This window comes from Anas acuta, chromosome 6 (genome assembly GCF_963932015.1).
Source record: "Anas acuta chromosome 6, bAnaAcu1.1, whole genome shotgun sequence".
In the NCBI taxonomy this organism is placed as follows: Eukaryota; Metazoa; Chordata; class Aves; order Anseriformes; family Anatidae; genus Anas; species Anas acuta.
The window spans coordinates 39,086,684-39,097,615 of record NC_088984.1 but is presented as its reverse complement, the minus strand read 5'-3'; the positions used below and the strand labels follow the sequence as shown (position 1 = coordinate 39,097,615).

The window sequence follows — 10,932 nt, the reverse complement described above, 5'->3', positions numbered from 1 at the left end:
AAATCCAACTCTTATCCCTTTGCCTTTGTTTTGCTAACTTTATGGAAAAAAATATTTCTGAAAAAAAACAAAAGTGGTAAAAAGAAAATTCAATTCTTTGCTTTTAGTTACTATTTGTCTTCGATCTCACTGTTTCAATTGTTTACTTACTTATGGAAATAAATATTTTTTGTGTGTAAGAAAACACTGATTTTTTTTTTTCAGATTGTGGGTTTATTTTCTTCTCCCAGTTTCACCAGCATATTCCTTTTGCACCCTGGTAAAATAAATTACTATAATCCTTTCACTCTCAAGACCATGATGGGGAAATCTTGATACTGTCTTTAGCTAATGAATATGCAATCTACTAAAACATACAACATAGCATAATTATTCTTTAAAGTAATATTTTTATATATATATATATATATATATATATATATATATATATATATATATATATATATATATATTTAAACCTGGTGCCAAAAAGCTTTCTAAATATTTTCAGAACTTATTTTCAACTTAATGTTCCATCAGTACTTAGGTGTATTCACATAACCGCAAATATATGAATTTTCTTAACAGAAGTTTGACTCTGAAATCCTCTTGTAAATTTCGATTAATATTATATAATCTATGGCATATCTTTTCAAAATCTTGGAAATATTGTGCCACTAAATTCAGTAAGAACACTGATATAGGTATCTAACTATCAAATTATAATATTTTAAACTCAAATGATTTCTTACATTAGATATAACTATATATTTATCATCAGATATAGCTATATTCTTACTTAGTTAAAGCAAAATAAATGAATAACATAATATTAGTACACACATTATCTTCCACTTAACAATGCTACAAGGACTTTATTATGGCAGTTTATATTTAAGATTTATAGTTATTCGCCTTTAAATGGGTTTATGTCATGATAAACATTAAGAATTCATCATCATTCACTACTAGAATAAAATGTTAAATAATAAGCTAGATATATTGCTGTCTCTAGCACCTGAAAACCCTGACACACTAGCAGGAAACATTTTACATTTACACTGTAGTATCTGTCCACTCCAGTTTGGAAACAATATTTTTTTAAAAATATTTTTTTTTGTGTTTGAATAGTAAATGTTTATTAAGTTATGTTCTAGAAGTAAATACAACCTCTGCTCTAATTTACAGATACTTGCCATCTTAGACCGGGCTCTTTGTAGCAAATTTTGGGTCTTCCTCCTCTAGCTGGTGCTGCTGAATTTTCTTCTAAAACTTTAGGGCATGTAGGTAAAGAAGCATGAGAACATACACTGGTATTTGTCAGATCTTGAAAAGCTGTTCTCCCTGTGAATATAGCAGTTTAGATGTTTCATTTCAAATATTTTCTGAATCATTAAGTAAATTTTCAACTCATTATTTTTTGTTTTTATTTCCTAATTCAGGTATTTTGGTCACTGTTCTTCCTCTGAAAATGTTCTGCAAGGAATGATACATGATCGAAGGAGAGGGAACTACAACAGCTTTCAATTTATCCTAGTTTGGAGCTGTTTGAGGTCTACCATGGCTCTTGGGACAGAATCAAGAGACAGACTCAAATCCCAGAAACACTGTAATATGCAGCTGGCTGCTTAAGACTTCACAAAGTTGTTAAAGTAAAATTGCACACATCTCAAGGCTTTAATGCAGGTGGAGGGAATATTATGTATAACCTGAAGATCAACCTGAACAAGGGTAATCTATGGGTGACTAAATTTTTCAATTTTGTTCCTGCTCTATGAACATGTATGCAAAATGAGCACAGCAAGGTGATTAAGTGAGGATCCTTATTGTCAAAACTATATACTACAGAATTATTTACAATGCCTTGTATTTTTAATCACAACACGTCAAAGAGGAATACTCTATTAAGAAGTAACCAGCCTCGGTGGAAGAAGCACTATTTGTGTCAATTTTGTGTAATATTTTAAGATCAGCTCAGAATGCAGACTAAACATCAATCCTCAATTTGGAGACACATATTTAGATAACTTGGGAGAAATATTGAAGTTATTACATTAGTCCATGTATCAAAAAATTATAAACTATTCATAGTTCACAGTCTGAGAAGCACCAAGATTTAATGCAGACATCAATCCAAGATAAAATAAATACAGCCTTAATCCGTATGCCTTAAAAGTTCTCCCAAGAGCATACATTCTCCACTAATACAGATCAAATCTTAAGTTTACAGCATCCAGATGAGGACATATTGGATGCAGTTTTCAACGGGACTGAAATGAAAGCTCTCTTATTTTTACTTCTTGAGCTTGAAGTCTTTACTCACCTTAAATTCTGGTGCAGAAAATGCATGCTATTGATCACACGAAGGAAATTCAAACACACACCAGTAATGATGACTTTTCTGTTGTGCTTATCTTAAGACTAGTAAATTATACCACTGAATATATATATACCTGCTAAAAATTGAAGATTTTATTTTTTATAATAGCAACTGAATATCTTGTACATTGTAGCACACAAACCGAACTGATAGCCACGCAAATACCACTGAATTACCATTATCCTGTAGAAGAATTCTTTGCTGAGATCAAGTGAAATATATTAGTGGATAAGACCAACCATTTTATAATTTTTTTTTTTTTTTTTTTGAAATATACTAATTAGAGACACAAAAATCAAAAGTTCTTAATTGGATTTCTGCTAACTTTTCTCCTAAGTAAAGTTACTTGGGCTGCTTGCAGGAAGTTACTCCTGTTTTATGAAAGCAAAAAGAAAAACATTGTACTTTGAAGGAATTAAGTTGATTAAGGAAGTTCATATAGTTTAAAGGAGAGGGATCTCCAGCCATTAAAAACATCTTGAGTTTGGCTGCTCAAATCAATCTTGATGTGGACTAGTTTCAAATAGGAAGTGAAATGTTATTCCAAGCTTTTCCTAAAACTAAAGGTTAGAGATCATTTCAGTTTCTTTATGACCAGAAGAATTTTGAGACATATATGAGTATAAATTATTTAGGCAAGCTGGATGGCTTTGAGTGTGAATATTCATGTTGACATATACATAACTGTACAAAGACCTTTGTTACAGGAAACTTTTAAGGTATATTTTTTAAGTACAGCACAGTAGTGATGCAGAAGAGCTGGCATCAGAATTGATGGCTTTTTCTTGCTTTCTTTTAATTCGAGATGTAGTCTTGTATGTAGGATGAAGAATGAATAGGTTTTTCAGTTCTGCTTAAGTGGACAAAGATCAAACGATTAGCTTGCTTCATTTCATGACAGTAGTCTTTGATACTACTGATCACAAGGGTGTACTAATCCAATATTAAAGCTAATGAAAATACAGGATCCTTTTTCTACATTCCAAATAAATTTAATATGAGAAGCTGTAACTGCAGAATAGCAGCAGTAATACCTTGCACAGTGTTCTAATTCTGCCAATACTCCTGTTCTACGGTCATGTAAAATAAGAGTTTTTTTTTCAGCCAGTATTCTAGGGTTCAAATGAAGCAAAAGCAAGATTTGCTTTAATGGCTTGGGATTCCATTTATTTATTTGAGCTAGGAAACTGGCTATGTGTTAGCACATTCTTAGGGACAGTGAAATAAACAGGAACTTGTTGAGATGAAAAAATAATTTATAAAATAGAGCCTTAATACTAGGAAACTACCAAGCTACATTTTAAAGCATATTTAAATTCCAGAATAGTTATACATTCCTATAGCTCCTTTACAGTACTTTCATGTACAAGAGAATCTAACTTATCTTCCAGACCACACTGAAGTGTTTCTTTTTTTTTTTCCTTCAACTAAATGCATCTTATTCAAAATAAATAAGTAGGCTGTCACACGAAAGTTTGCTCATAGGTAGATTCTAGAGAAAACCTGCTCCAAGCTTTTTTTTTTTTTTTTTTTTTTTGTAAAGGTCTCAAAATTTGTGTAGATTTGCAATATTTTTTAAAGAAACACATATGAAACCTGTAAGTCCAGTTAATGAAAACAGCTCTTGCATCTGTTCTCCATTTATGACGGTAACAATGTTCACTCTTACTTCCCCTTGTATGAAAATACCAAGTTATTTTATCTTTTTACCCCTACCTTTCTGAATCCTACCACATTCTCTTGCAAAATGAATACAGGCTCCAAATATAACTGCTCCTCAAGAATGCAGACTAACTTAAGTGTATGACAAAATGCTATCTTGGAACATATTACAGTATATTATAGGAATATTAGTTACCACAATTTTAAAGCCTATTTTGATTGATAAATGAATCATTTTAGTGATTTTCAGCTTTCCCTTTTTCACTCCGGTTTTATCCACTGTAATCAAGAAATAAGAATAGGATAGTATTGAGAAAGTATCTTACCACAATTCCAGACAGAAACTAATTCAAAATGCCACTTTTTTTCCCTCCTTCATGTACTTACCATGACCAGGTGCCAGAGTCTTTTCAAAAGTCTCTCTAGAAATACGATCCAACTTTTGCTCTGCTTTTCCAACATCCAGTGCTTTATCTTGATTATTTTTCCCCCAGATTTCAGAGTTTCTCAGCATGCAGAGGTTGACGGAAGAATGGAATTTAGGGTTATCAAGAGCTTGGAGCTCCAAATTGGAAAGATCTTCCTGGAAAAGGCTACCTGTATTTAATGACATATTCTTAGAAAAATCTACAGGTATGAAATTCAAATATTCTGATTTTTCAACTGTAGGTTTTAATTTGCTCATAAAGGAATCTATCTTATGCGGGACTTCATGGTCATCCAAAATGTTCAGCTGTACCTGATCAGTACGCCTGAAATAATTTTTTTCTGGTCTGGTCTCCATAACACCAGAAGTAAAGCTCCCTTTGTTCTTTACTTGATTTTCAGAAGAATTACTAGTGTTAGGGGTTTTGCATGTCATTGATGAGGAATCTACCCCCTTTAATGCATTAACATTGCCATCAACTTGTTGTGTAGAGGCGGTAGCCTGTGGTATATTCATAGCTACACCATTCTGAGTAATTAAAGCTACCTGAGATTGCTGAGTTTCAGTTATTTTATTTCCATGAGCAGCCTGTGTGCACAATGTATCCTTATTTTTTAATTCTTCACTTTTGCAAAGTGAGAACTGTGTAAGATCTTTTGTTGGCATTATATATGCTTTACGGCCAGCCTTTGCCAATGTACGTTTTAATCTGCCTGGTGAAAAATTAGTACTGTTACCATGTGCTTTCTCAGTAATTTTATGAACACTATTATTTTCTCTTTGTCTGTTACTACCTTTTTTATTGCATTTACTCTTTATAGTATTCTTCTGGTCTTGTTTTTTCTTTCTGTCATCTTGGCACCTCTCTGTTTGAGACATTTTTGAACCATATTCTCCATACTGCCCATTTTCCACTCCACAGCATTTTGCTGTGATTATTTTAGAAGGGTTTTGAAGGGGTTTCCTGTTTATTTGTGGTCTGATATGCTTTGCATTTTCACTTGGAAATTCCTGCTGTAAAGGTAATACATTAGAGGTGTTATCCTGAAACAGTAAACTTTCAGCACAATAAACTTGAGAAGAGATCTTGCTATTAGATGAATCTGAGTCTGCTTTTATTTTGGTTTCCAATTCTTCATATGTTTCTGAGAAAGTTTCTTTATTTTTCTCTTGTTCTTGTTTTCTTGGATGTGCTAGTTTAATTAGGCATGTCCTAGTATCTCTAGTTTTACTTGGACAATTTTGTGCTTCATAATAGTCATTAGTATTTGGCAAATTCTGCTTCTGTAAAGATTTCTTCGTAGGTTGCTGTTCTGTCTGACTTTGGAATAGCTGCGTTTGTGACTCAGTAATTTTTGAAACTTTGCTCTTGTCAGCCCTGGTGTGCCTTTCTTCTGCATACAAATCTGAACTGACTTCAGTCTTGCTTTTCATTTTCTCTTTATCATTTTTAGAATATTTTACTCTTCTGAAATTTCCCAATATTTTATCAGAATTGGCATTATTGTTTTTATTTTGATGTAGCTTATCTTTGTCTTTTGATGTAACTGTGAGCAGCTCACCTGCATCACTGGCAGTCAACTCCATATCAGCATCATATACGGTTTCTTCAGGTTTAGTCTTGTCAATAAGCAGCATTGACTTAAACTCTATTTTACCTTCACTGTTAAATTCAAGAGGTGAAGGGATAGTGTGAGACAAGCCACTTGAACTTCCCTGCAAATTCATGTAATTGGTTTTGCTGCTGCTACCATGATGATGCATATCCGAGATACATTTTTTATCAAAGTCATTTATATTAGGTTGAGGTTTTGACCTATAAAGTGCTGCATGGTTCCTTCTTTCAGGCACATTTCCACAGAATGGCAATGAAATATTTTTTTGTTTTATAAGCTCCTCAGACTGTCTCAGAGATTGAGTATTATTGATATGAGTCAGGAATGCACTATTGTAGTATAGTTCTCCATGTAAATGATTTTCTGCAAAGAAGAACAGAAATTTCAGCAGCTTGGGGAAAAAAGGAATACATTTGTCAGAGTAAGATAAAAGCATGGAAAATGGCAAACTGCATTTTTCTACTGAATACACACATTCTGTGGTTGGTCCTTAAAAATTCAGTTAATTACAGCTAGGTTCCCATTTTACCAGACTTGGAATTTTGAAGTTAGGTATAAATAAAAATGTACTTGTTTTCTATGAGTGCTGCAGTTATTATTTCATTATCTTATCAAAACTTTATCCTGTTCACATTAATTTTGTTACAGCTTGGACTAGACAATCTTAGAGGTCTACTCCATCCTAAATGATTCTATGATTCTATGAATTTAATCTGTGTTATTCTACAAGAGATTGTCAGGACACCTCTATTTATGGATGAACATTCTATTTTGATTAATTTTTGATAGTTCAGGAATCTTACTGTATCTTCTGTATCATACATCAAGTTATGAACTATTAAATACTAATTCTCAGCTAGGTCTAAAAATAATAATATTAAATTATCTGTACAGAAAATATATCTTACCTTCTAAAACTATATTTTTGTCATTGTTTGTTTCCACCTTGTCTACTTCATTTATCTTTTGATTATTTTTACCAGAAGGCAATGATAATGCAAACTTGACTTGATCTGAATGCATGTCCTTTGACAAAGTAGTGGTACTTTCAGAAGATTTTGTTATTTCATACACAGAAGGGCTACCCTGCTGTTTTCCAGTAGATGCTGTGAGTAAAGGAAGCTTCACAGGCAATTCTGCAGAGCTGAAAAGAGGGAATTTTACTGTGAAGATTTCATCATGTTGTATGCTATAACATTCAATTGTTTAAAGCAGTCCTTTAGTTATGTATAGAAGCAGAAAACAAGAACTCAAGCATGAAATGCACTTTACTTCTGGTACTATCCAAGGGGCAAATGTATTTTTTATGATACAGAATCCATTTTGTGATGGTGAGATCCCATGAAGAAGCAAATTATTCAAACACAGGTTTGCATACCACTATCTTCCCTAATCATTCTATGTTGCAAATAGTAATTTTTGAATTAGACAAAATTATTTCTCACTACCTCAAAAATATCTAGAAAGATACATATATAATACATACAAAGATTAATTGTAAAAACGTAAAAATAAAAACCTACAGACACTTCACAGCTGCCATATTGAATACAACTTACCTAGCTGACTGAGACATACTCTTCAACTGGTCATCAGTACAGTTACTTGGGCCATCTGTCAGAGCAAGAAAACTCTGAAGATTCTTTCAAAAGAAAAGCAGTGAGGATGTAGAAACAGCTAAATATTCTCTTATGTATTATTAGAAATATCCACGGGAAAAATATAAATTAATAGACAAAAAACAGAAGTACTGCTGAAAGGTGCATGATATTCACTGCTTCCCCGATTATAACTTTTGCAGATAAGACATTTGTATAAAAATATGCATAACATATTTCTTCAAGCACACACAACAGCTCTAAAGAAAAAAAAATGTAGTAAAACTTATCAAAATCTTCATCCTACTCACACCCCGAAACAATGTACAGATTTTGTTCATACAGATACAATTAATGCAACAAAGTGCATTAGGTATATAGATGCACCCAGCAATGCTAATACTATGCAACTTTTTAGAACAAATCATAAAAAACATAGTTTGTTAATACCAGACAGCCATACTAAAACAGAAGATAATCACTTAACTGTAATTTTGCCATGACACAAGGACCGACATAGTCTGTTTTCTGGTAAGGTTTCCACATTCAAGGTTTTTATTAGACTAGCATAGTTCATTCCAACATTCAGCAAGGAAGACAAGTAGCTCTTTGAAGAATGCCACCTCCTGAAATACTATGCAACGTTTTTTTGTTTGTTTGTTTGTTTGTTTGTTTAAGTTACGTGACTGCATCAGGTCTGATACATAACTTTTAGATGCTTTGTAAACAAGATTAAATCCTAAATTTTTAGTGCCTGCAACAGTAAAACACCATTGATTTAAGTAGAATATTGCTGCACCCCAAACCAAACAACAGGGGTAAATGTTTTAAAATGCATCTAATTCCAACATTGCAGACATTTAGACACTTTGAAAATATTATCCTGGTAAAATTGTTTAAAAAATACCTTACCTCAGGAAGACTGCTTATTTCTATTGCAGCTAAAAGGTTATCATTCAAAAATGCTTCTATTTCTACAAGAGTTTTATTCTGCATACAAAAAGAAAAAGTAATTTAAAGAAAGCTTTTTAAACATCTTCCTTTCTTAGAGAAAAGATATAAGGGTAAATACATATGCCGTAATTTTCAAGCTCATTTAAGGGCTAAAACTAATTTTCAATAGCTTTAAATACAAAAGTGAAGGTGACACTATAATAGCTAAGGACAAAGATATACCGACTGACAAAATAGTACAAAAATTAAAGAAAAATCAAGCATGAACAATTAATTGCTACGAGATGACACAACTTCATAAATGTAAATGTTTCAAACCACCATTTTAAGGAGCAATATGTTTCCAAAAAGGATGAAAGCTTGGTTTAGCTGATCTATCTTTAAATATTATTTGTAGTTTACCAAACAGCTTAGTTTCCGATGAAGCAAGGTATTATAAAGCTGCAGCTTTTCTACTTCCTTCTGAAGAAAAAGCTTCTCCTTCTTCAGTTTCCGAGAACTTTCTCTCTCCACACTCAAAGCCAGAGCTAATGCTTTATTATTTTGTTTTAAAGATACTTTAAACATTGATGAGTTATCTATATTAGAAAAAAAATAATCAGGTAATTTCATTTTCAACAGCTTCAGTTCCAGACCCTCTTTTTATGTACTATAGAATAATACTTAGAATAATTACTATAGAATAATATTTTTATCTATATATTTTGACACAACAGTAAAAAAAAAGAAAGGATTTTAAAATGGATAGTTTTTCCGGCATGACAACATTTCCAGCTTTCTAAAAAAATATATAAAATTTTACAATTAAAAAGTTCAAACATTTTGAGCAAAAACTTGTTTCAGCAAGAAAAAAAGCTTTAAGTTAAAAATACACCACCTGCTGTCCTAATGAAAACCTGCTTACTCATGTCTGTTACTGAACCTTTTAAGAACTTTTTTTCCAGTGATGCAGCATATTACCAAGATGAACATTTTGTCTCATGTTCGTAGTATACACAGAGTTAGCTTTAACTCTGAAGTAAGACAGAGATAAGCCTGGCCATACTGTTTTACAGTACCAAAAGGAGAAAGGTTAGCTTGAAGTCTGCTACAGCTACTTTTATTCATTGTCTTATGCTATTACTTCTGTGACCTGTAACCCAACAATCACAATTAGTATTTATAGTATTCCTTGATTCTATAAGTGCCTCAATGAAGAATTTTATATAAATCCCATTTTGCAAATGGGAATTTTCTGTACTATACTATTTCAAGTACTATGCAAGGTCATTGATCTTACTCTTTTTGGTACCACAGTTTTTAGATGTCCGAGATAAATAGGACATGGATGTTAGAAATGCACTTGAGTGTGTTCTTTATAAAATGCTAGCACACCAAAGAGCAAACACTGAAAATATTCAGAGAATTAGATAAATAATCAACATACAATCACGTGTTTTAACCTTCAGACTCTCCTCAAATCCTCAACATACATTTTTAGCAGCTGTGATTCAGCAAATCACGTTAAATACAATTACTATTACTTTTGAAGTCATACACTTTAAATATAGTAAAATGGCTTCAGTTTTATTTTAACAAGACTTACTTAATAATTTAGTTTTGATTTTAGATGCCAAAGAAGCATTCAGTTTTGCAGTTTGTGATGTTCTATCCCTCTTCATACACCTTTTAACAGCATCTGAAGTGGTAGATAACTTAGCAGTTGCTTGTTTATCCATCGTAAAGATCAACCTGCAAATTGTCAAGAGGCTCCCGCCTCGCCTCGCCTCAGGGGTCGCCAACGGCTGCGCGAGCCCCGGTTGGCCCGGTTGGCAGCCGTTTGGCCGAGCCGCTCGCGCCCCCCAACAGCCACGGAGCGTGAACGGCCCCGCCTGGAAGCAGCGGGACGGCGGCCTGCAGCCTGACCCGTGCTCAGTCTTACCCCCTACCCCCTGTATGATGTAGTTATTTAGAATGGAATCATTGAATGACAGCCGAATAAAACTATACACGGAAGTAAGAGCAGGTGGCAAACTTAGCGACCAAAAAGTTGTCGTATATACATTGTAACACTGAGAATAATTTCGGTTCTGTGATCCAGTAATTATTACGAAAAAGATTATCATGTGCTAACATTACCATGTGCTACGAAGTAAATCAAATCAATCAAACAATAAGTATCAGTAGCATTATAGAAAAACAAAACAAAACACCACACTTATATAACTTTAAGAACAGAAAGACAATTACATTAATATAATTCCTTTTGCTTTGCAGAAGGTATTGTTTTCCTGTGGATGCAGTCATGACATTTCATTCCTTCAGTTGCACCATAGT

At 33.0% G+C, this 10,932-nt stretch overlaps 1 protein-coding gene across 3 annotated transcripts; it reads right to left on the bottom strand.

The window, feature by feature from the left end:
* Nucleotides 1-416: 416 nt before the first annotated feature.
* Nucleotides 417-10,367, bottom strand: SGO2 (shugoshin 2). 3 transcript variants are annotated; one of them, XM_068686644.1, is made up of 8 exons: nt 10,202-10,367; nt 9,019-9,194; nt 8,575-8,652; nt 7,624-7,706; nt 6,973-7,208; nt 5,243-6,427; nt 4,409-4,618; nt 417-1,323 (listed from the first exon to the last, which is right to left on the bottom strand). In XM_068686644.1, exons 1-8 carry the CDS (start codon nt 10,332-10,334, stop codon nt 1,157-1,159), a joined length of 2,268 nt encoding a protein of 755 aa, XP_068542745.1. In that variant the 5' UTR covers nt 10,335-10,367; the 3' UTR covers nt 417-1,156. The 3 variants fall into 3 exon arrangements, with proteins under 3 accessions (XP_068542745.1, XP_068542746.1, XP_068542744.1); XM_068686645.1 differs by having other exon boundaries at nt 6,011-6,427; XM_068686643.1 differs by having other exon boundaries at nt 4,409-6,427.
* Nucleotides 10,368-10,932: the final 565 nt, after the last annotated feature.